Source organism: Salvia miltiorrhiza, unplaced genomic scaffold, assembly GCF_028751815.1.
Source record: "Salvia miltiorrhiza cultivar Shanhuang (shh) unplaced genomic scaffold, IMPLAD_Smil_shh original_scaffold_350_2, whole genome shotgun sequence".
NCBI lineage: Eukaryota > Viridiplantae > Streptophyta > Magnoliopsida > Lamiales > Lamiaceae > Salvia > Salvia miltiorrhiza.
The window spans coordinates 290,986-317,287 of record NW_026651531.1 but is presented as its reverse complement, the minus strand read 5'-3'; the positions used below and the strand labels follow the sequence as shown (position 1 = coordinate 317,287).

Here is a 26,302-nt window from a genome sequence, read left to right as displayed (position 1 = left end):
CTAATTTAGGATCATAAATTCAATCAACAAAATATTAAATTTACCGTTAATATTTTAGAGTAAAATTAGGAAGGATACTTTAGTAAAATCATCAATTAACAAAAAACCGTCTCAATTAAAAAACCACAAAAAACCGGTTAACACCTATGTGTCTCAAAATCATTATTGATTTATTCAAGAACACATATTGAGGTATGAGTCTTTATTACCAAGCAACCTTTATAATCGAAATTGAGAATTTCTCCACCATATTCATCTCTTTTTTTTTTGAAAATTTGGGGATTTCACACTAGAGTTGAAGTATGATTTTAATATTGAGATATATTACGCTTTTAATGTTCCTAAGCATGATTATGGTGGTTAATTGTCACGACCGGACTTAATTAAGGATAATTAAACCGAGAAACCATGACTAAGGGAGGGAGATTAGAAGCGGGGATAGAAATGAGTAAATAAATAAACAATGATTTGTAACGAAGGCATGGAAATAAAGGTATCATTTCCAAAATTTTGCCTAGACAAGATATGCCTTATCTGCAAGATGGAAAACCCGTTGATATGGTCTTCAACCCATTAGGAGTACCTTCACGAATGAATGTAGGACAGATACGAAGGAAACATTCATAAATAACGAAGGTTTAGTCACAATGACTCAAATAAACTAATAAGTTCGGATAGCTCCGACTTAATCAAAATAACAAAAACCTCTTTGAGTACGCAGCGGAATGAGGTTCTGATTACATGTGTGGAGACATGTACTCAAGAGTTCATCAATACATATAACTGTGACAAAAGTAATCCCGCTCGTCACTTTATCATCACCAGCCGCTGTTCAACCTGCACATTTAGAAATATATGCAGGGCTGAGTACAAAAATGTACTCAGTGGGCACGTATGCCTAAGTATAATCATAAGATGCTTCGTTAAACTGTAAATTGTCATGCCATCATAAATAGTACAGCAAGGGAGTTTTAGCTAAAAGACCCAAGCTTACTAAATTCATTTGTGATTCTTAAAGTTCGACTGCAGTCTAAGTTCTCATAATCTATCATATCTGAAGCTGCGTGCCGGAGAGGTGGCCACCTCTCAACGGACACCGGACCGGCCAACCCGCTAGATAACTCACGGTTCCTCGTGTACACTAGTCAAGGCAGGATAGCTATCAACTGCTCAAGACCCGAATTCGATTACATGATATAAGCCACATCAGATAGATATCATACTGAAATGGAAACATTTTATGGCAAGACAATACTTGAAATAACTTCCATTCAAAGATTTTGTCATGAAAAAACTTGTTCAACTGTAATATGAAACTCATTTGATATATATGAAAGTAATGCCCACCTGATAGCAAAGCTTTGCTACAGATTAGTGACTCCTTGACTAGCTCTTATTCTTGCGCTCGACCTTTAATCCGAGAAAATAACGTAAGACTTTAAATCGAGGGAAAATTCTCAATCAAATGAGAATGCGTAATTTAACTATGCATGAACTATTATTCTGAGATAATAATCGGGGAGATTCTACTGTTAATCCAGGCTATCGGATTTAAACAAAAACTAAGGGGGTGTATTCGTTGTGGAGTTTAATGGATTTCTATGGATTTTAAAAGTCTGGGTGTGTTCGTTCAAGACTTTTAAAAGTCTGCAGAAATCTGGGTGTATTCGTTCAAGACTTTTAAAAGCCCATATAAATCTGGGTGTATTCGTTTCAGATTTTTTAAAATCCATACAAATCTAGGTGTATTCGTTATTCCATTGACTTAAAATCCGGAATGACTTTCATGGATTTCATCCAAAAAAATACACACGACGAAATCCGGCCAAGAACTACGAGAATTGAAATCCATGAAGTTTTAAGCGAGCGCTGAGTTCCAGCTAGGGATGGCAGTGGATCTTGGACCCGGTCCAAATCCGTAGATCCAGATCCGTTTTTACGGATCTAGATCTGGATCTGGATCTCAGTTTTGAAAACGGATCTGGATCTAGATCTTGAAATTTTAGATCCGGATCCGGCCTAGATCCGATCCGTGGATCCGTTTTATTTTATATATATATTTTATATTTTATATTTAGTTTACTAATAATATTAACTAAATTAAAAATAATAAATAAATTATATTCAAAAGAATAAAAACTAAAAGTAATTAGATAAAAGTATTTTGTGTCATATTTTTCATGATGGAAATGAGATGTTGTTGATTTTGTGAAAATTTTTTAATTTAATTTAAAAATAGTAGATCTATGGATCTGGACCCGTGGACCCGCGGATCTGACGGATCTGAAAATATCTGACGGATCTGGATTTGGATCCAAAATTTTCAGATCCACGGATCTGGATCTGGATCTGGATCTAGTATATGAAAACGGATCTGGATCTGGTATTGGCCAGACACGGTCCAGATTCGGCCCGTTGCCATCCCTAGTTCCAGCTAGGGATGTCAAAAAAGCCCGAAACCGACGGGTCGACCCGAATAGACCGATAAAAAAGGTGGGTTAGGGCTGAAATTTTTTAGCCCGAAAAAAAATTAGCCCGATTGGCCCGAACCGAAAATAGCCCGAGCCCGATAGGGTTGGCCCGAAAACCGAGTGGGTTGGCCCGATTAACCGAGCATATTCTTAATAATTGATTTTTAAACTTTAATACTTTACTTTATAATTCGATAATAACATTTTGAAGCTTGTAGAATATGTTTTGATTTTTTCCAACGGTTAATAACAAACATTTATGATATAAAAGTAAAAGAAAGATAGTCATTTATGTTAAATCTATATATAATTTTTATCAGAAACGAAATTAATGTTAGATATTATGTAAACTTATGTTAAAATAACACTATTTTTTGTATCTAAAATAAAGTGAAATGTCTTGATTTAAAAAATACGACATATTTTTATTACAAGAATATGATTATCTATACAAAAATTAAACATATAAAAAAATCGTAAAACTTGCTGGCCCGAACGGGCTAGCCCGAAACCGAGTAGGTTAGGGTTAGGGTCGAAAAATTTTAGCCCGAAAAATAAAAAAACCGACCAGCCCGAACCGAAAATAACCCAAAATCGAATGGGCTGACCCGAAACCGAGTGGGCTGGCCCGATTGACATGCCTAGTTCCAGCGCCCGCGGCCAAGAAGCCAGCGAGCGCCGGAACTCAGCACCCGTTGAGAAAGTCCAGCGCTCGCTGGGTTTGAGCGGGCGCTGGGTTCCTAGCGGCCGCTGGGTTGCCGCGGTCGCTGGGCCCAGGCAGCCCAGCCCACCCACGCTTTTTAAATACACCTCTTCGGTTTTTTTCCCCTCATTCCACAGACTCCTACAACACACTTCAAAAAGAAGACAAGTTTAGGGTTCTACATTAGCTCTTAGCCAGGTATTTTTTCATAAATTTTATATCTTCATATTATTTTAATTATGCAATTTTTCTATAGCATGAATCTTGTACCTTTATAAATTGTTAGCAACTGTATGCTGTGTTTCTATTGTATGTGAGTTGATTTAAGTTTTTTGTTGATGTTTTTTATTTTTTATTTTTATTCATTGATATAGTATTGTATCTGTATTTATTTTCGGTGTCTAGTAATATTATTATGGGAGACTCTCAACCACAAGATTCCAAAAAAAGGGCAGTGTATGAAGCATGGACAAAGGAACAAAGTGATGCCTTGTTAGATATTCTGGTTGAGTCTGCACATAGGGGATGGCGCGATAATAGTGGTTTATTTAGCAAAGCCACAGTAGATGAAAGGATATTGCCTGTTCTAAATAAAAACCTTAGGTGCAATAAAAATTATAATCACTACCAAAGTCGTATCAAATGGTTTAAGAGCCGTTGGAATGCTTATTCAACACTCTTGAAGTTTAACTCTGGTTTTGGCTATGACAACAACACCAAGAAATTCACGGCCCCAGATGAAGTATGGGATGCGTATATAGAGGTAAATTTGTTATCAATTATTTTTTAAACACAATGTTATTTAAATAATATAGTTAATTAATAATTTTCTTATTTATTATTTTAGGCTCACCCAAAAGATGCATTCTTACGTACTGGGAGTTTTTCGGATTTTGAAGACTTGGGGCTTGCTGTTGGAAACGGTGTGGCTGTAGGAAGAAACGCAATTGGAGTGGGCAGTGCTACTAATGCTAGGACAATAAGAGTTGATGAAAGTAGAGGTCCGCTCATAGAGGAGTTGAATTACAATGTTGATACTGAGGCGTTTGTAGTACTGGGTCAAGATGATCCACCGTTATCCGACTCCAAATCACCTTTGGAGTCCACTGAAGTGCCTGTGGAGTCCACTCAGAGAAGAGCTCCCGCCAAAAGAAGCAGAGGCCAGTTTGAGACAAATTCAGGCCACACTGAAAATAGTTCGCATCAGGAGCTCATGGTAGAAATTAAAAAAAATCACTAGCACAATGGATCGAGTTGAAAGCCTCTTCGTGAAACGAGATACTATGCTGGAGAGAAGAGAAGAAGAAAAAAGTTATACGACTTGGGATGCTATCAAAGAAATTCCTGATTTGAGTGACGATGCCCGCATGACAGCATTTGACTTGCTTGTTACAAAGTCACAAAAAGATGGATTTATGAAAATGACTGTTCCTGAACGTAAAAGATGGATAAAATCCAAGACTAGGGATAAGAGGATAGTTTAGTCATGTTTTTTGAACTATGTTTTTATTTTTGTTTCACCATCTTTTTATGAGTACATTGTTTTGTTGGTTTTATGTTTTAATACTTTATTTTGTTGATTAATGAATGGTTTTTATAAGTATTTTTAAAAGGCTATTTTTTGTTCGTCCCTTTTATTCTTATTTCAATTATTATTTCATTGTTTTAAATGGCAGCATGAATTATGAAGATAAAATTAACATTGCAATTGAAGAAGACATAGATGAAGTACTTGAGGATGAAATCGAAACAGAGATGGAGATTGAACTTTCTGATCATGCTAGGCAACTGATGGAAGCAGCTAAGGTAGTTATCACTCTATTGGGAAATATTATGACGCTACATCCGACTGCTGACAACTCTCTGATGCGACGACCAAAGACTAGGGAAGGATTCCGTTTTATTACGAGAATGATGGATGGAGATCCGAGCCAGTTTCGACAGTTGTATAGAATGTATCCTGACGTCTTCATCAAATTATGCCAGATCATTAGGAAGAAAGCCCATGTGGATGATACACGATACACAACTGTTGAAGAAATGTTGGCAACATTCCTCATCATTGTAGGGCACAACGATCGTTATTGTAACGTTCGTGAAAGGTTTGGTCGTTCGAATTTTGCTGCTAGTCAGAACTTCAACAAAATCTTGAGAGCATTGAACACCATAGCACCGGACATGATGGTTAAGCCGACTGGCGCAATACCCGCTAAAATTCGGGAAAGTACCAGATTTTATCCTTACTTCAAGGTATAATATTTCTGCTCTTGTATTATATTAAATATTTTTTGTTTTTGTATAACACATTCACCTATTATTTTAGGATTGTATCGGGGCTATAGATGGCACTCATTGTCACACCCCAATTCTTGAAGGAATAAATATAATCGAGGTGCAACTAATTCATAGAAATAAACAAGGAACAACCTTGTTAAAACCCGAATAATAAGATAACGAGTCGGGCTAGGCCCCTTTGGATCACAAGTTTTGTTTCATGTTTCTGACAACCGACGTTCATTAACTCGAAACTAGAAATTTTAAATTGAAGCTCGACATGAAGTCATCTTAAGTTGAGAAAACAAAAGATGTATAAGAGTTATTACTACAGCGGAAGTCTACATAGAAATTGAACCCTAGCCTCAGCTCAGTCCCGTCAGCACCGGCCAGCCAACCTGAAAACATTTGAAAGTATTTTTGGGCTAAGTACTAATGTACTCAGTGGGCATGCATTTTCATAAACATTTCATATTTTCGTAAAGACAGTTTATCCAATCATAATTGACATAACTTAGAAGGTTTTTAAATTGAAAGAACTTCTAAGCATGTTAAAATAATTTCTTTCATTTGTGCGCACATGTCACACTCCCTTTCCGTTACTCGCTGTGATCCCAGACCTTTTAGCCACCGACGGATCCATTACTCCCGCTTGCTTGAACTGAGGGCGTAACCCAGCCAAGTTCCCATTTGGGACCCAATGCTCCGGAACACATCCCGTCGAGCACCCTTATAACGCCTCATACATGATTAGTGCCCGATGGAGATCAACCCACCAGGTCAGCTAATAGGTGTACACAATTCTCAAATAACGTGTTAGGTCAAGAGAGAACCTCGATCGATTCATTGTTGCGAGCCTTAAACGGAGCAGAGTGCACAAAATATTTTATTGGATAAACAGTTTGCATTTCATCAAATAAACAGTTTGCATTTCATTGAAACATTTAGAGCTTAATAACTCAATCATACTTTATATATTTGGAAAGTAAGCCCACCTGGATAGGCAAAGCCTGAAGATCATACACATAAAAACCTGTCTTGGGAAAGCAGCGCTAATCCCCCTGGTCACAAAGCCTACAAGAAATTCTATTCTTAATAGGTCTCGTGAAGCTAACTTAAAGTCTTAGTGGATGTACTAAACATACTTGATTCATCACGCCGGGTTTCCAAAATTTAGTAAATAAATAATTGAAAACTAAATTCTTGAGTTAAGGACACCAACAATATCCTTACTCGATTTTCTTAAATAATTGGATTTATAAATAAACCAATTAAATCATGAATACTTTTATTGCATGATGCAAATGCAATGTCATGTCATGCTTAGCATATATATGATAAGTAATTACTTAAAATATGCACATAACAATAATAAAATATTATTATGCAATTTGTCTTTAAAATAATTAATCAACTACTGATAATCAAATTAATTAAAATGTGGACTGCCCAAAATAATTTAATGTAAGGCCCAACTTCTTAAAAATTCGCAGCCCACATAAATGAATAGACATGGACTAATTAAATAAATAAAACAGGCCCAACACTCATAAAAATGGGCCCAAGACCCAGCCCAACAGACCAACCCTAAATCCCCTTCTCTTCCTCCCTTCACTCTCACGCACACAACTCATCTCTCTCTCGCGCCTCTCTCGGTTCAGGCCAGACCCACCCCTCTCTCTCAAAGCTCGGCCGCCGCAGTCTCCCTTCCGGCGAATTCACGGCTGGAAGGCTGCCGCCTCCATCTTCCTCGATCTCCCTCATCAGAACGCACACAAATACTCCGCCCCTCTCCAGCCGAAACCCGCCGCCGCGGCTTTCTCTCCGGCGAAACAGCGGAGTCCGCCGCAGGCCCGACGCTCGTTTCCTCTCGCTGAACAGATCCGACACCCCACCTTCCCTTCTCTTTTCCCTCATCTCTGGCAACTCCAGAACCGACTCACTTGGACACACAGACGCGAAGCAGCGGCGAGATTCAGCGCCTCCGCCTTCCTCCTTGGCGACGCCGAGGTGCCGCCGCCTCCCTCCATCTATTTCCCCTCTCCTGATTCCCGGTGTCTACAGCCAAAAGCCACCGCCATCATCTCAGTCTTCCCTCAACTCATACACAAGTTCGACGCTCACCCACAGACCATGACTCCCTCCCCATCTTCCGCCCTTGGCCGGACAGCAGCGGCAGGCCGCCGCCGTGCCCTGCCTCCCTCCATCTCTCGACTCTCTCTGCCAACAACCCCTGACCCAACTCGATGCCCACAGACTCGACACAGCAGAATTGAAAACAATGGGAGATCAAAGCTCAAAGCAAAAGTTCTTTCTTAAAATATTTCATACTCAGTTCATGTAAAATATATAAACTCTATTCATTTGCATATACAAATATATATGTGTTGAAATGGTGCTGTAAATGTATGTGTCTTTTTCTTTGCTTTTGACTCAATAAAAACTTAAGGAATTGGCATGAGGATTTAGAAGTAAAACCTTTTAGAAAGGTTTCGGCTGGGTCGGCTTGCTTGAATTTGTTTGGTCGCTGAAATTGATTCACAAATAGCTTAGCCATTGAAGTGGAGAGCTTGCTTTGTAAGAAGGTAATGAATTTTGATTGCAGTTCTTACCTTTGTCTTGGTGTTTCTTGTGAGAGTGAAAGATGATAAATTGCGTGAGAGATTGTGAAGAAATGGAGGAGAATGAGTAAAGTATGTCAATGAATTTGTAGAAGCATGGAGTGTGCTGTAATAGGTATGGCGCAGGGGATTGATGGTGATGTTAAGTGTAAAGGAAGGCCTAGCCTACCTTGAGGCATGGCTGCCATGGAGGTGGAAGGAAGTGGTTGAAAAGGATGTGTTGGTATGATATGACAAATAAAAATCTTCTAAATGGATAAATAGATCTGTAAAAATTCTTCAGGGTTCCCTAAATATATAGCTCATATAAATGTTCCAATGCTCAATTAAAATAAAATGCAATGCATAAGAATTTAAATAACTAAATTTACGAATATTTTTTTTTGTAAATCATGTGTTGGAATTAAAAATAAATCGTTTCATTTCTCCAGCGTGTATCGTCTCATACTTTTAAGTCTAAAATTCACTCTAAATTTAGCTAGGGAAAAGCGGGGCGTTACACTCATATCCCGGCCATGATAAGAGGTAAAGACGTGAGCTGTTATCGTAACCGTCATGGGGTGAATTCGCAAAATGTTTTGGCAGCTTGCAACTTTGATTTGCAGTTCATCTATGTGCTTAGTGGATGGGAAGGATCAGCCCATGATTCCAAAATTTTAAGTGATGCATTGTCTAGACCAAATGGACTCCACGTGCCTCAAGATAAATATTTTCTAGTAGATTGTGGATTTGCTAATCGTCGTCAGTTTTTGGCTCCGTTACGTGGCGTTCGATATCATCTCAAAGATTTCGGTGGTAACGGTCGTCATCCAAGAAATGCAGATGAGTTGTTCAATCTTCGACATGCATCATTGCGAAACATGCTTGAACGAATTTTTGGAATCTTCAAATCACGTTTCACAATTTTCAAAACAGCTCCTCCGTTCCCATTTCAAACACAAGCAGAGTTAGTTTTGGCTTGTGCTGGATTGCATAACTTTCTCCGAAAGGAGTGTCGTTCTGATGAATTTACAGTCGAAGTTGAAGAAGGAAATGTTGCACCAGATGTTGAGAACGATACAGACATTTTGGAATATCTTTCTCAAAGCCAACTGTCCCAGCGGAATGAAGCGAATATTGTTGGATTTGTATACTGAAAGCAAGAACGTTTTATGCTTGTATACAATGTTTCCTAAGTTCACTATCCAATCTCCTATCTGATTGTGTTCATGATTGCATATGTATGTTCTCTATCTCTATACAAGTAGATTATATGGTGTGTTGTAGATCACAGAAGACCATATAATTGGATTAACCTTAAGAGATATAATATGATCACAACCGAGATGACTTTAGGATGAGTCATCGGTTTAGGCTGCGGTATAGATGGAAGTAGTTTGTCTTGACTACTTGTCTATACTGGTACGTCATAACGTATTGACAGGACCACAGTGAGATGTATTCTTCTATCTGACTTAAGTGAAGAATCAAGATCTCGGTGACTTAATAAAATCTTAATACTAATAAGATTTCGAATATATATGTTAATTCGTGTATCACTTTGATTTACTATGAGTGAGAGTTATATAGTAACTTGAGTACTCTGTATCTTGGGTGATAGCGGTTAATATATGATATTTGATTATCTGTATTAGTACTCGTATCCGTATAGGATAATGACATCCCCTTAAGGAGTTCAATAATATTTATTGCGTTAAACCCTGCAGGTTGATTAAGTTCAAACGCAATAATAAGGTTTGAGTGGTACTGCTTAAGGATTACAAAGAGATTAATTAATTTAAGCTGTCAAAGCTCTAATTAATTAATGGATGTCGGATATTTTAAATACGAGGATTTAATAAGTCTAAATACAAGCCCCGACTCAATACCGGCAATAAAGGGGTAAGTCAATATTGGTTCTCTAGTGGAATGAACTGATATTTATAAATTAATTATGGTCTGGGCTGACCATAGATAAATTAATTTATTTGAGGCCCATCTTTATTCCTTGTATCTGGTCCCTGGACTGGCCCAAAGTCTCCTAGCCCAAGATGGAGAAGAAAACGCCAAGCACAGAGATCAGGCGCCTCACACGTATTTATTTTATTATAAATCCAGCTGTCAGCTCTCAGGAAAACATACAGATAAAATTAGGGTTTTTTGAGAGCAGTGAGTAGCGCCGATCGTGCATAGCACTTTTTCTCGCCTGGGACTTTCATAGAACGTTGTCCATCCAACGGTGAAAGCTGAGCGGGATACAGTTCAGAAGATCAGAGCTGGAGTCAGATTTTCGCAGGAAATCAAGTTCTGGCAGTTTCAGGAGAACGGCCATAACTTCCTCCACAGAACTCCGATGCAGGCGAAACAGGCGGCCACGGAAAGCTCTCTCGAAGACGAAGAAGTCGTATTTCTGGGCAGAATACGATTTGAGGACGTTTGAGGCTTCAAACGAAGGTTTGAAGCTGACTGGTCTGTTCAGCTGCGATTTGACGAATTCTTCTGAATTCTTCAGGTATTTCTGAACTCCAACGTGCAGCACTTAAATTCATAGGAGCATGTTAGGGATTAATCGTTGTATTATAAATTAATAATATTCCAAGAAGCGATCATCGGGCAAACGGAACGTTAATTCAATTTAATATTCCTTCAATTGGTATCAGAGCCCAGGATTAATTTCTTGGCTGTATTATTAATTTATGTACGATTAATAATGTGTGTTGTTTTTACTGCTGTTGTTCTTCGTAGTCTGTTGATTCGTGGAATACTTTGTTTTGACGTTGTAATCGTTTTTCCACCACGAGAAAATCTGTGGTTAGATTACAATTTCAATTCTTTTGTTTTTCGGTTGTAATCTGTAATTGTTGAAAACGAGATGAAGACGACGACGATCAGACCGGATTAACGGAGGATGGGTTGGACGGCTGCGGACAAAGACTAGGGCGAGGCGGGGCCTGCGCATGCCGAGGGATGCGCGCTTGCGCGCTGTGCGCTGCGCACCCGGTCGAGCGATGCCATGCCGCCGCTGCTGCCGCTTCTGGTGTATGCCGCTGCTGCCGAGGCTGCTGTCTGCGCGCTGGGTCTGCCGGGTCTGCCGTGACCACGCGCCGAGGCTGTCGAGCTATGCTGCTGCTGTGCTTCCGCTGCTCGCGCCTAGGAGGCTGCTGCTCATGCCGAGGAGGCGCTGGACTCGGCTAGGGCGAGGGCTGTGCGTGCTGGGGCAGCGTGCGCGCGCGTGCCTGTACGCGCCCAGCGCTGCACTGCACGGCCGTCTGCCCAGGCTGGGTCTGCCGCGCCGAGCTGCTGTTGCTCGCGTCGAAACTGCCGCGCCGAGGTCTGCTGGAACGGCGCCGTCCGAGCTGCTGCGTGGTAAGGTGGCGGCGGCTGCTAGGGTTTCCAAACCCTAGCTGGCGTGAATTCTCAAACCCTAGGGGGGCCAAACCCTAAATTCAAAGACGGGCCTGATGAAGATGTTCGGGCCAAGTTTTATTTCTTTTTCTTTTCTGTTCTTTGTAATAGATTAAAAATTTGGGGTTCCACGAATGGGTCACGAAGAACTTTATTGTTTTAATTCTGTTCTTTGCATGTCGTGGTGTTAATCATTTATGCTCTTTGCATGCTGTTTTGTCTTTGCTTGTTAATATGTGTTTATTAACTGCGCTTAGACAAGCATGCTAGGTTTATCGTTTTCTTAAGCATGTTTTAGAATTCTGCGAGCATGTTTTACATGTTGCGTTCTAGATGAGCATGTTTAGGATTATGTGTTGAGCATGATCAAACCTTTTGAAAGAAAAAGACTAAGCTGTATTAATAATTTTATGGATGATTAAAAATTATTTAGATTTCCACAAGCGGTCTCTAGACAAAGTGATTGGCGATGTGAGTAAACGTCCACACCACGTGGCTTACTTCATGTTTGTTCTTTCATAAGTTTGTCAGATGAGGTTTCTATAAAAATATTTAAATCCATTAAAGTAGTGAGAGTTATGCAGTAAACGTCCACACAGCGTGGCTTACTTGTATAATTTTCACGAGTACTTTAGAGGATGGAATTAAATAAGATAACTAAGAAATTAAATTGAATGCGGCATGGTCCGAGTGAGTATGTCAAATTCGAAAATTTAATTTCAAAGTTAGATTGTGGTTATTTTTAAATAATTTTTATTCTTAAAATTATATAGACATCCACATGCGGTCTCTAGACAAAATGATTGACAATATGAGTAAACGTCCACACCACGTGGCTTACTTCATGTTTGTTCTTTCATAAGTTTGTCAGATGAGGTTTCTATAAAAAATATTTAAACCATTAAAGTAGTGGGAGTTATGCAGTAAACGTCCACACCACGTGGCTTACTTGTGTAATTTTCACAAGTACTTTGGAGAATGGAATTAAATAAGATAACCAAGAAAATTAAATTGAAAGCGACATGGTCCGAGTGAGTATGTCAATTTCGAGAATTTAATTTTCAAGGTTAAAATGTGGTCATTGCTTATATATCATATCAAGTACAATGTACAACTCCCAAAGGAGTCCCTTCTTGATGATGATATGGTCTAGTTAAGGTGCCAACTATTAATTTCATTTGTCAAAAGGTTAAGTTGACATGGATGGAAATTAAATGACTAGGTGTATAGTCTGGTTGAGGAGTTCGTGTGTAAACGTCCACACCACGTGGCTTGCACATGGGATTCTTTGAGCGGTTGGAGGTTTCATTATTATTGTTTTATCAAAAGGTTACAATATTATTGTTACGAATTATGTGCTTTATGTTCGTTACTTTCAGATATGTCTATGTCTCTTATTGTTTATTTATTCTTGCACAAAGTCTTTTAACCGGTCCACATATATAAAATGGAAATGCAGTTTTGGATTTTTATCTTTATCACAAACTAAACATAATTTTTGTGTTGCCTACTACTCCACGTTCTTATGGTCCGAACAATGAGTCAACTGATGAGAAAAAGGAATTACATAAAAGGTGGCATAAGAAGAATAATGTGGCTATATACTATATTAAGAGTATAATGTCACAAACCTTGTAGCTCCAATATCAGGGCATGGATGATGCTATCAGCATCATGCTGAATCTTAAGAAAGTGTTCAGAGAGTCGGACTGAGTTGCTCATTTAAATTTGATGAGAGTAATCTTGTTAATTTTATGAGTGAGCACAGCTCAGTGCACGAGCATGTCATGCAAATTTTTGACGGACTTGACTTGCTCAGTGGGAGTATCGACGGTGAGGCAAAAGTCGATATTATCCTGAACTTTCTTCCCAAGTCTTTTAATTAAGAACTTCCGCCTCAACACTGTTATGAGCAAGAAAGATAATACTCTTTTTGGGTTGTTGAATGCTCTAGTTACAGCTAAGGAAGTTGTGGGAAAAAGATGTGCAAACACTTGTTATTGCCAAAGAATGGCCATCTTCTTTGTTGAAGGACGGGAAGAAGTAGGGTCCAATGGGCAAGAAAGACAAGGGAAATAGTGGGAGTAGTAAGATTGAGTATTGGAGATTTTTTTTTTCTTTCAATACTCAAGGCAAAGGGTTAAGGTACTTCACTTGCTATAGTAACTGAGACATGTCAGCTCATTTTCTACTCAGTTGTGAGTAGTGGATAACGAGAGAAACTGATAATGATTGTTGCACCTTGCATGGCTTTTAGGCTGACAAGGAAGCTGAGAAGTGATGAGATGATTGTCTTCGTAGGCAACGTGACTAGAGTCGCAGTTGTTGCAATTGGAGACTTGTCTTTAAGTTCTAAAGACATAGTTTAGTTTTTTAGAGTTCCTTATCATGTTTCAAAATTTTGAATAGATGGATCACATGTCATTTTTTATAGTAGTATTTCTATCATAAGAAATGACAAAGTTGTCTATTCTGGTATTTTTGAACATCTCTCTTCATACTATAACTTGTCTACGAAATACCTTTATATTGCATTTACATCATCGAACAAAAGAAAGAGAAAAGTTAAGGCTAATCTCTCATGAGGATCTTACACATATATTGATACCCTAGATTAGGTCACATCTATCCTAACAGGATCCAAAGGCTTGTGTCTAAATAGTACATTGGATTCAATCCAGGTTGTACCATTTGGAACTTGTGAATCCTGTATAGAGAAAAAGATGGAGACCGGGTCATTCATGGCAAAGGGGATAAAAGGCCAATAATGTGTTAGGAATGATCTTTTCTGATTCATTGTCAGTGTTTGAGATTCCAACCCAGTTTACTACACCGTGTAATCCCTATAAGATGGTGTGGTGGAGAGAAGAAATAGGTCACTCTTGGAAAAATATGTCCGATGATGAGTTATGCATCTTTGCAATTAGTCCTAAAGAATCAGAAGGTGGTTATTAGCAATGACATACGATTCTTAGAAGTGGACTATGGGAGTAATCACTAATCCAAGTCAGATAGTGTGCTTCAAGAAATTGAAGACATTAGACAGGCGATTCCATCACCCAAGCCAAGTGTGCAAGAGTTTTGTACCACAAGACACTGCACGCACTGTTGACACACATGTGCCACCACAGATCCATTGTAGTGGGAGGGTTGTGGGACAACCCGATCGATTTATGTTCTTGGGAAGATCTATGGATTCAGTCCCTGGTAGTGAATATAAGAGAATCGACCCAGATATCTACATGGAATTAGTGGAAGACGAGAATGTAGATTCCTGGCACGCCTCAATGGAGCAATCCATTAAGAATATGGGTGTATACTAGAAAATCTTGCTACCAGGAAACAGTAAAGCCTTAGGTTGTAAGTGAGTATACAAGATAATGACAGACCCGAATGAGCAAGGTCGTAGCTTTCGAAGCTAGACTGGTGGCGAAAGGTTATGCCCAGTGTAAGGGTATATGTTATGATATTTTTGCCAGTGCCATGCTCAGAACATTCGGATCATTTTACCCATAGCAGCTCACTTAAACCATCGAGGTCTGGCAAATGGATGTCATATATATTACCTTTGAAAAGGTAAGGACATCCATGTGCAACAACCTGAAGGTTACGTGAGGGAGGGAGAGAAGCATCTCGTGTCAATCACTCTCGTGTCATCGGTGATGTGGTTTATCTTGCATTTTATGTAGATAATATCCTCCTAATTGGCGACAATATGGAGCTATTGTCAAGACATAAAGTAATGGTTATCCGAACAGTCTCAGATGAAAGACTAAGGAGGTACAGTATACATCTTTGTGATCAAGGTTATAAGGGATCACTAGAAAAAGATGTTGGGCTTATCTCGAGTGTCTTACATTGATACTGAGAATACTCGTTGTAGTATGAATACCGCCAAGAAAGGATTGCTACCTTTTAGATATGGCGTTCCTTTATCTAAAGACTATGTCTTAAGATGACTATTAAGGTTGAGGAAATGAAGGCAGTATTCTACGTTTCCGCAGTAGATAGCTTCATGTATGGATTGCTATGTACGAGATCTTATATTTGCTATGCAGTTAGCATGGTTGTAAGATATCTGTATAGTCCTAGTTAAGGACACTGAACTGTGGTAAATTATATTTTCAAGTCCCTGACTAGAGAATAAGGATAGTTTACCAGTTAGACAGTGTAGTTCCTTTTTGGATTATACGATTTCGGATTTCCAGGCTGACCGGAACAAAGAATAATTACCTTGAGCTATGTGTTTTCCTTGGGAGGTAAAACCTTTTTGGTTTGACCACTACCTCCAGGGTCTAAGGGTGATTCCTAGTTTGCGTGCCTCAAGTGCAGTTGCGAACTCTAAGGAATCCAAGAACCACAAGGGGTCAAACACATGGAGAGTAAGTACCAAGTTACGATTATTCGTATATCGAGGTTTTGTGCTCATAGAATAAATTCTCACATATTGGAGAAACCTACTCATCTTTTCACAAAAGGCTTATCGCAAATGGTCATTGAAAGATGGGAATGCGATTGATGCCACCCACTTATGAAAGTTTAAGTATAAGTGGGAGAAGTGTTAAGTGATTGGTAAATAGACGCATTGTATACTAAAAGTTTGCTTTAGTATAAGTGGGAGATTGTTGGATTTGTATACTGAAAGCAAGAACGTTTTATGCTTGTATACAATGTTTCCTAAGTTCACTATCCAATCTCCTATCTGATTGTGTTCATGATTGCATATGTATGCTCTCTATCTCTATACAAGTAGATTATATGGTGTGTTGTAGATCACAGAAGACCATATAATTGGATTAACCTTAAGAGATATAATATGATCACAGCCGAGATGACTTTAGGACGAGTCATCGGTTTAGGCTGCGGTATAGATGGAAGTAGTTTGTCTTGACTACTTGTCTATACTGGTACGTCATAACGTATTGATAGGACCACAGTGAGATGTATTCTTCTATCTGACTTAAGTGAAGAATCAAGATCTCGGTGACTTAATAAAATCTTAATACTAATAAGATTTCGAATATATATGTTAATTCGTGTATCACTTTGATTTACTATAAGTGAGAGTTATATAGTAACTTGAGTACTCTATATCTTGGGTGATAGCGGTTAATATATGATATTTGATTATCTGTATTAGTACTCGTATCCGTATAGGATAATGACATCCCCTTAAGGAGCTCAATAATGTTTATTGCGTTAAACCCTGCAGGTTGATTAAGTTCAGGCGCAATAATAAGGTTTGAGTGGTACTGCTTAAGGATTACAAAGAGATTAATTAATTTAAGCTGTCAGAGCTCTAATTAATTAATGGATGTCGGATATTTTAAATACGAGGATTTAATAAGTCTAAATACAAGCCCCGACTCAATACCGACAATAAAGGGGTAAGTCAATATTGGTTCTCTAGTGGAATGAACTGATATTTATAAATTAATTATGGTCTGGGCTGACCATAGATAAATTAATTTATTTGAGGCCCATCTTTATTCCTTGTATCTGGTCCCTGAACTGGCCCAAAGTCCCCTAGCCCAAGATGGAGAAGAAAACGCCTAGCACAGAGATCAGGCGCCTCACACGTATTTATTTTATTATAAATCCAGCTGTCAGCTCTCAAGAAAACATACAGATAAAATTAGGGTTTTTTGAGAGCAGTGAGTAGCGCCGATCGTGCATAGAACTTTTTCTCTCCTGGGACTTTCATAGAACGTTGTCCATCCAATGGTGAAAGCTGAGCGGGATACAGTTCAGAAGATCAGAGCTGGAGTCAGATTTTCGCTGGAAATCAAGTTTTGGCAGTTTCAGGAGAACGGCCATAACTTCCTCCACAGAACTCCGATTCAGGCGAAACAGGCAGCCACGGAAATCTCTCTCGAAGACGAAGAAGTCGTATTTCTGGGAAGAATACGATTTGAGGACGTTTGCGGCTTCAAACGAAGATTTGAAGCTGACTGGTCTGTTCAGCTGCGATTTGACGAATTCTTCTGAATTCTTCAGGTATTTCTGAACTCCAACGTGCAGCACTTAAATTCATAGGAGCATGTTACGGATTAATCGTTTTATTATAAATTAATAATATTCCATGAAACGATCATCGGGTAAACGTAACGTTAATTCAATTTAATATTCCTTCAAATATATGGAGAACAAATATTGTTAATGCTATGTGGCAAAATAGATAAATATCTGAAACCGATCAAGATGATCAGGCGGAGACCGAAGATAATATTTAGGGCGGTGTTTTGATGGATGTGGTTGAATTAACGTTTTTTTTTTCAATGTTGGATTTTTTATGGATGTTGACGTTATTTTTAGATTTTTTTTAATAGATATTGGACGATTTTATTGAGCATGAATTATATAATTTAGGGGTGTATTAGCTGGGGATTTGATGAAATCCACGGAATTGAGCATGAATTAGGGGGTATTTGTTTGGGATTTGAGTAAATCCCCATAATTCGTGCATTCTGACTAGGCTTCCAGCGGCTCAAATCCCAAACAAATACATCCCCTAATTCATATTTTTGGGGTTGTTTATGTTACAAATTTGTGTATTTTTTTGATTTTGACTTCATCATTCGTTATATTTATGTAAACTTGTATGATCATAAAAACATAATAGCATGATTCAAATGTAATGAAAACATGAAACTCATGAATCAAATGCAAACATAATTCATGAATCAAATGAAATCATTCATGGATAATGAAAACAAACATTAATCATTGTTCAAATCCAAAACATTAATCATCAACCAAATTCAAAAGATAAAATTATCCAAACTCATAAAACAATGTCAACATTAATATAAAACATCAGAAACGTGGTCTCCAAGAATCCCACTGGCGCTTCAACTCGGCAATCTGCTGGTCTTGTGCATCAAAGCGAGCATTCATATCATCCCTCATTGATGTCATCGAGGAGTCAAAATGAGCTTGGAATGCTCCCATGGAAGAATCAAAGTGTGTACGGAATGATGTGAGATCATTCTGAAACTGCTGATAGTAGTCTCTCGACATTGAACCACCAGCTGCTTGATCTACATTCCCCTCGTCTTCTTCCTCTGCCTCTTCGGCTTCCTCTTCAGCTTCTTCTTCGTTCTCCTCTTCTTCATCATCACCGGCGGTTCCAGATGGACCGGCACCAGGATCATTGCGGGGGCGACGGCCTGCTGCAATCTCGGAGTGTATGTAGTTAACCACACAACTCCTCTTCTCATGAAGAACCAGCGTGAATCGGTCAGAAATCAATTGAGCTCATTTGAGCTCACTATAATCAATGTACTCACCATGCAGCTCATCCTGACCATGCTGAGGCCCCTCTGTCGCAGCAAGAACTCCAAACTTGTGTGTCAAACCAGTGATAATAGTAGCGAAAGAAGCATGGGCAGCAGGGCGCTTCTTCGCCCGAATCATAGCAGCCCAAATAAACTGTGAAATGCACACTTTTGTGCCATCTAAAGCACACTCAAGCAAAAATACCTCATATGCATTCACCTTATTCGCCTGCTCCTTTCCAGACACATTATATGCAAGAAATTTATGAACAATAGCCAACGCCGGATCCTTAATGAACCCACTAGGCATACCCGAACTATCCCAATTATCACAGCCAGTCAATCGATTTCACACTTGATTAACATTCCATCCCCGAGGTTTATCAGATAATCCAGAAATAGGGAAACCAAAAATAGCTTTCATTCTAGCCAAACTAATTTTATACTCTCGCTCATACATCCTAGCGTTAATCCATTTCATATCACCACTCATAGACACAGTAGTCATGAACTCATAACATAGAGGATCATACCCAGAAAATTCAATATTTTTAGCATACTCTTTCATCCCTAGATTCTTCAAATACAAACCAACTTGCCGCTTAAGTTTCAAATCAGTAATAAACTCTTAATCCAAGTAATGCGGACAAGTAATGTAATTCAAGTTAAATTTCTTAAATATTTTTCCCTCTAGTTCGGTTTGCAATTCAAATGGACATTCATACCTTTCGCTCAAAGTTTGCTCCTCCTCGCCTCTACGGACGTTTGCGTTCTTGGTTCGGACCATTATGTCGTTGAAGGTGACCGGAGAGGGTGGTGGTATGGAAGGACTGAAGTGGTGGAGATTTTTTGGGCTGGGAGGTTTGGGAGCGGCGCAAGCAAATGTTGAGAAGTCGGGCACCAACGCCCGCTGAGCCTTTATATACAACACTTATTCCCAGCGCTCGCTGGAACCCAGCGGTCGCTGGGTTTCCAGCGCTCGCTGGAACTCAGCGGTCGCTGGGTTTCCAGCGGTGCTGGGACTCAGCGGGCGTTGGTTTCATGGAATTCAATTCCAAAATTATCCCGTAAAGTCTTCGAAAATAAGTGAAAATCGGGGTGAAATCCAACCACGAATTCTTTGAAAGTCGTCTGGAATCTATGTGAATTCCATGGAATTTAAATTCCATGGACTTTTTAAAGTCTGTGGAAATCCACAACGAATACACCCCCCTAAGTCTCGTCTCATGAAGCCGGATAATTAACTAAAATTAATCTGCCATCTTAGGGTGTTCTAACCCACCAAATACATAAATCTCGCTCGATATAGCCGATTAAAAGGGGCAATTAAACTGAACATTCGACATATGATCTCGTAAGAATTAATCGGGCTTAATAAATATGAACGAAAATAACAATATAAGTTCAAATAATTAAAAGGCTCAACATAAGACAACCTAATAATTAATTAAATGAAAGTGGGCATGAAAGGAATAATGAAAAACCCAACTGAAATAATCATCCAGCCCATTCTACTCAATTAAAATCGGCCCAATTAAAATAATAGCCCAAGCCCAAAACACTTAAAATCTGCCGCCCACATAAAAAGAAGGCCCAACTTTCAGCCTAAAGGAAAAGGAGCCCAATTCAATTAAAAGAGGAAGCCCAAGCTTCCTCCTCCCCTCTCAAACGATTCTCTCTCTCTCTCAAGCCAGACGCTCGGTTCCTTCTTTTCTCGCCGAGGACCGCTGGGCCACTTCCGTCCGGAAGTCTCACCGCCTCCTGCTTCGGTCAGCGTCTGCTGCCTCCGTCGAGCGGCCGCTGCTCCGGACCATTGGCACCGGTCTGCCTCTTTACTTCTCTCTTTCTCGCACCGCCCTCAACCGAGGAGTCCGCCGCCACGGCTCCGAAATCCGGCAAATCAGTCGGCGCCGGTCGTGCCTGCCTTACTCATCGTCTTTACCACGAAGGGGAAGCATAGCCCTAATTCTCCCCTGAAGTTTCAAACCAGGTTTTTTTCCCCAAAATCCGATCGGCTTCTCCTTCCCCGGCCGTTCAGCTTCCGCCAGCTCCGTCCGGCGTCGGCTGTCTCCGTGTCTAACCCTGGCGTCGTCCCCTCTCGGTTCAGCCACGCTGCTGTAGGTCCAGAATCGGCGAGGGTCATCGTGAGGTCGGGAGTCGTCTGCCTTTCACCGCTCGACACCGACGATGCTTCTGTCCCCGCGAGTTGGCGCCCACTGGACGTATCTCGGTCTGAACGAATAGGGCAGCGGCCCCGCCATCTCTAAAAGCTGCGTTCTCGTCTCCCTCTATTTTCTATTAGTCCTTAAGTCTACTGATGTTATCCCTTAGAGAACATGTAACCTTGCTAAGTTTAACATGCTTATGGTCATTTATCAATCGAGACTAGTCATGCTTTGAAATGAATGCGAACTGGATTGAATACTTGGGATAGTGAAATACCTTGAATATGTTCGAATTGATTGGTTGCTGTTGAGGTATTAGAGGAACTGGAATAACTGTACTGAAAAGATCGAACTTGTTCCTTTCAATAAATGTAAGTTGCAATTGGTGGGAGATGATGAATCAAAGCTAACTTTTACCTTAAAGTTTCTGGCCATGAGTGAATTGAGTGATTCTCTTGCTTTTCGGTTATGGTGTGTTGAATGAACTGGAACTGAAAGACATTGATGTTGTTGTCTCAATAATTTCAGGTAGATAAATGGAAGAAGATGGAGCATTACAACAGGTTTTACCTTGAGACTTTGGCAGAAACAAGCTGGGCGGTCTCTTCGATACTTTTGGGTGAAAAAATGAGATGTGAGTGAGTATTGTTTTGCTGGTGGGAGTTGATACTAAAAGAGGAAATTGGTTGCTGCATACTTGAGTATGCTAGCAAGATGAGCAGAAATAGGGTGGCTGAAAGTCCTCTTTGTCGAAGGTTGAAAAGATGGGGTGCAAAGAGGGTGGTCGGCTTCTTCTGCAGAGGAAGAGGGAGTGCAAAGATTGTTCTCACTGCAGCACACATTTCCCTCCCCCTTTTTGACTTTTCTTTCTCTTTTCTTTCTTTGTAAGTCAGAGTGTCCTCTTGTGGAGATAGGAAATAGCCGAGTTGAACCCCCAGTTGTAAAATAAAATACTGGTTTCAATTTCTATGTCTGCTCGCTATTTCATTCTTCGTCTTGCTGAAGACTAAATTAAATCAATAGATTTAACTCGTTTGTTGTTCTAAATTAAATTCGCAGATTTAATTAACTTCATAAGTCAGAAATAATCCACGACTTGAGTAACAATGTGAATAGATAATACTCGATCTCGATTAATAAAAGACATGACTTCGCTAAGTCAGTCATTGCTTGAAACAATAATTATTGATAGCCTCAATAATTCACGTCGCGGTCTACTCACGCGAAATTAAAAGCATACTGATAAACCAATAACTCGGCCTCCAATAATATATAATTCAGGATCATAAGCTGAATTTATATCATAGATAATAACTGTGTTTCGTTTACTGGAAGATGCAACGATAAATAATTATCGCATTACTGGATTTAAATATAATAAAAGAGCGGGTCACTACATACTACCCCTCTAAACAAAAATTTCATCCCGAAATTTGCAAAAATTCTGCTAAAACAACTCGGGGTATTTCTCTTTCATCTTGTCTTCAAGTTCCCACGTAGCTTCTTCATGTCCGTGGTGTCTCCATAAGACTTTCACTGATGTGATTACTTTATTTCTGAGTTGTTGCACCTTTCGATCCAAAATAGCTTCGGGTATTTCTTCATAGCTCAAATCTGGGCTAAGAATCATCTCTTCTTGGTGGATCACATGCTTCGGATCGAAAACATATTTCCTAAGTTGTGACACGTGGAAACGTTATGAACGTTTCCAAAGCTTGGCGGTAACGCCAACCTGTAAGCTACTGGACCTATCCTTTCTAGGATTTCATATGGTCCTAAAAACCGGGGCCTAAGCTTTCCTTTGACACCAAACCTAGTTATCCCCTTGGAGGGAGATACTTTTAGGAAGACCTTATCTCCTAATTCAAACTGTAACTCGGTTCGGCGTGCATCAGCGTAAGATTTCTGTCTATCTTGCGCCTCCTTTATTTGGCCTCGGATCTGGCGAACTATCTCAATCATCTCACTGATCGCGTCTGGTCCTAAAATTTTTCTCTCACCCACTTTATCCCAATAAAGCGGTGACCTGCATTTTCTTCCATACAGTGCCTCATATGGTGCCATATCGATGGTCGCCTGGTAACTGTTATTATAGGCAAACTCGATCAACGGCAGCACTGCTTCCCAACTTCCACCCCTGTCTAACACCACTGTCCTCAACATATCTTCGAGGGTCTGAATTGTCCTTTCAGACTGCCCGTCTGTCTGCGGGTGGAAGGCGGTGCTAAAATTCAGTCTCGTGCCTAACTCCTTCTGTAAGCTCATCCAAAATCTAGATGTGAATTTCGAGTCTCGATCTGATGTGATTGACACGGGTATACCGTGTAGGCGTACAACCTCCCTGACATACAACTGAGCTAGCTTATCTGATCCATAAGTGATCGGTATTGGTATAAAATGGGCACACTTCGTGAGTCGATCCACTATTACCCAGATTGCAGTATTTCCTTTCTTTGTCTTGGGTAAACTGGTTACAAAATCCATTGCAATGTGCTCCCACTTCCATTCCGGGATTTCCAATGGTTGTAGTTTTCCATACGGTCTTTGGTGTAAAGCCTTCATTTGCTGGCATGCTAGGCATCTCTCTACAAATGATGTTATGTCTCGTTTCATGCCTTCCAACCAAAAATACTTCTTCAGATCTTGGTACATTTTAGTGCTGCCTGGGTGGGCAGTATAAGGGGTATCATGAGCTTCACTCATGATTTTATCTTTAAGCTCCTCGTCGTGGGGAATGCATATTCTCCCTTCAAAGAAGATAACATTATTCGTTGCTTCCGTGTAGTTCTTGAGGCCTCATTTTCTTATCGTTTCTCAAAGCTTTTCCATTTTCTCGTCTCTTCTTTGTTCTTCTACTATCATTTTTCTCAAGTTGGGTATCGCTGCAACAATGCTTGCTATCGTCCCTGGTGGTTTAACCACTTCTATGCTCATTTTTCCAAACTCCTTGATGAGCTCCTTCTTTTGGGTGACGAGATATCCCAATCTAGATTGAGTCTTATGGCTCAATGCATCAGCAACTACGTTGGCCTTACCCGGGTGATAGTTAATGCCGCAGTCATAATCCTTCACTAGTTCGAGCCACCTCCTTTGTCACATGTTAAGGTCTTTTTTCTCGAAAAAGTACTTCAGGCTTTTGTGGTCAGTGAATATCTCACACTTTAAAGATTTAGATTCAGGCAATCTAATATGTGCTAAGATATTGTATATGGGTCTCTACACTTTTTATTTGGCCAAAATATGAGTTATATATTTAGCCCACATTTGGTTGGGTGTTTTTAGAGGTTGGAAATGGAATCAAGTAATTGAATCCATTACTTGTTGTTTGGTTTGGGTCATGAGATAATCATTACTCTTACTTGAGGGTAATCCAATCACCCAATTTGTTACTGTTGGATTTGTATACTGAAAGCAAGAATATTTTATGCTTGTATACAATGATTCATGTGTTCACTATTTATTCTCCTATCTGATTGTGTTCATGATTGCATATGTATGTCCTTTGTCTCTATATAAGTAGATTATATGGTGTGTTGTAGATTATAGAAGACCATATAATTGGAATAACCTTAAGAGATATAAACTGATCACAGCCGAGATGACTCTAGGACGAGTCGTTGGTTTAGGCTGCAGTATAGATGGAAGGAGTTTGTCTTGACAACTTGTCTATACTGGTACGTCATAACGTATTGATAGAATCACAATGGGATGTATTCTTCTATCTGACATAAGTGAAGAATCAAGATCTTTGTGACTTAATAGAATCTTAATACTAATAAGATTTCAAATATATATGTTGATTCGTGTATCACTTTGACTTACTATGGGTGAAAGTTATATATTAACTCGAGTACTCTGTATCTTGGGTGATAGCGGTCAATATATGATATTTGGTTATCTGTATTAGTACCCGTATCCGGTATAGGATAATGACATCCCCTTAAGGAGCTTAATAAGGTTTATTGCGTTAAACCCTGCAGGTTGATTAAGTTCAGGCGCAATAATAAAGTTTGAGTGGTACTGCTTAAGGATTACAAAGAGATTAATTAATTTAAGCTGTCAAAGCTCTAATTAATTAATGGATGTCGGATATTTTAAATATGGATATTTAATAAGTCTAAATACAAGCCCCGACTCATCACCGGCAATAAAGGGGTAAGTCAGAATTGATTCTCTAGTGGAATGAATTAATACTTATTAATTAATTATGATATGAGCTAATCATAGAAATTAATTCATTAGAGGCCCATCTTTATTCCTTGTATCTGATCCCTGGACTGGCCCAAAGTCTTCTAAGCCTTGTAGGAGTAAAGATCGTCCCTCACAGTTATGGGAGCCCTAGGACTGTATTTTGTCTATAAATACAGCTGTCTACTCTCATAATAAGACATACATAATGTTAGGGTTTTAGAGAGCAGCAAAGGGGCGCCAACTTTAAAGGCCGATTTTTCCCCTTAGGAATTCTCACAGCTCGTTGTCCATCCAACGTTGGGAGTTGAGCAGGATACAGTTCAGAAGGTCAGAGCTGGAGTCTTTCAACTCAGTCATCGACAACCTCTGCATACAATTCACAAGTAAGTGGTTCTAACTCCTATGTGCAACACTTAAATTTATAGGAGCATGTTAGGAATTAATCGTTGTATGGCGAATTAAGATATCCGAGAAATGATCCTATTGGGGCTAATATCCTTCAGTTACCCCTTAAAATAGAGGGGAAACAAAAGAAAGGGAATCCCTTACTAATGATTCTTTTTCATTGTTAAATCAAACACTCAATAAAAGTAATGGTTATTGTTACCATTCTACTCCTTTATTTGATTCCATTCCTTTCCATTCCTCTACTTGAACCAAACGGGCACTAAGTTGCAACAGAAAATGTGTTGCTGTCAGGTTTTTCTGGACGACCAGTTTCTTGTGAGAGGTTTTCGGGAGTGTTCATTTGGTCCAAATGACTTGATATTTTGACAGTGATAACTTCATTATGAGTATTATATCTCTACAAAATTTCAGCTAAATCCAACACCTTTAGATGTGTCAAATGATTTTCTGAAATATACTGCGCAATGAAGCAGCGTAGTTCAGTGGCAGATTCTGCCTTTCGTGATATAACTTCTTATACACTTGAGATATTGTGTTTTTGTAAATTCCTGGTAAATATAGACTTTAATAGATTTCTAGAAAGGTAAAGCTTGTATTTTTCTTTGAAGATGTTGATTTTATATGATTTTTCAAAGTTGAGATTCACTAATAAATACATATTCGAGATTTATTACTTGGGATAGTTATGAATAGAATTATGCCAAGTTATTGACGTTTTCGTTATTAATTGTAAGCTAATCTATATAGAATGGATTAGTTTACTCTTAAGCTTTATCAATTTGAGATATCCTAAGAGACATGATGTTAC

The 26,302-nt window shown here is 39.3% G+C and overlaps 1 protein-coding gene and 1 long non-coding RNA gene across 2 annotated transcripts; one reads left to right on the top strand and one right to left on the bottom strand.

Moving 5' to 3' along the window:
* Nucleotides 1–3,166: 3,166 nt before the first annotated feature.
* LOC131004166 (uncharacterized protein At2g29880-like) lies at nt 3,167–4,755 on the top strand. Its single transcript, XM_057930791.1, has 3 exons — nt 3,167–3,372; nt 3,580–3,937; nt 4,022–4,755. The coding sequence occupies exons 2-3, from the start codon at nt 3,590–3,592 to the stop codon at nt 4,412–4,414; spliced, it is 741 nt and encodes a 246-aa protein (XP_057786774.1). The 5' UTR covers nt 3,167–3,372; nt 3,580–3,589; the 3' UTR covers nt 4,415–4,755.
* An 803-nt stretch (nt 4,756–5,558) lies between these two features.
* On the bottom strand, nt 5,559–7,911 carry LOC131004180 (uncharacterized). Its single transcript, XR_009094921.1, has 2 exons — nt 6,444–7,911; nt 5,559–5,846 (listed from the first exon to the last, which is right to left on the bottom strand). It is a non-coding gene; the product is annotated as an uncharacterized LOC131004180 (long non-coding RNA).
* Nucleotides 7,912–26,302: the final 18,391 nt, after the last annotated feature.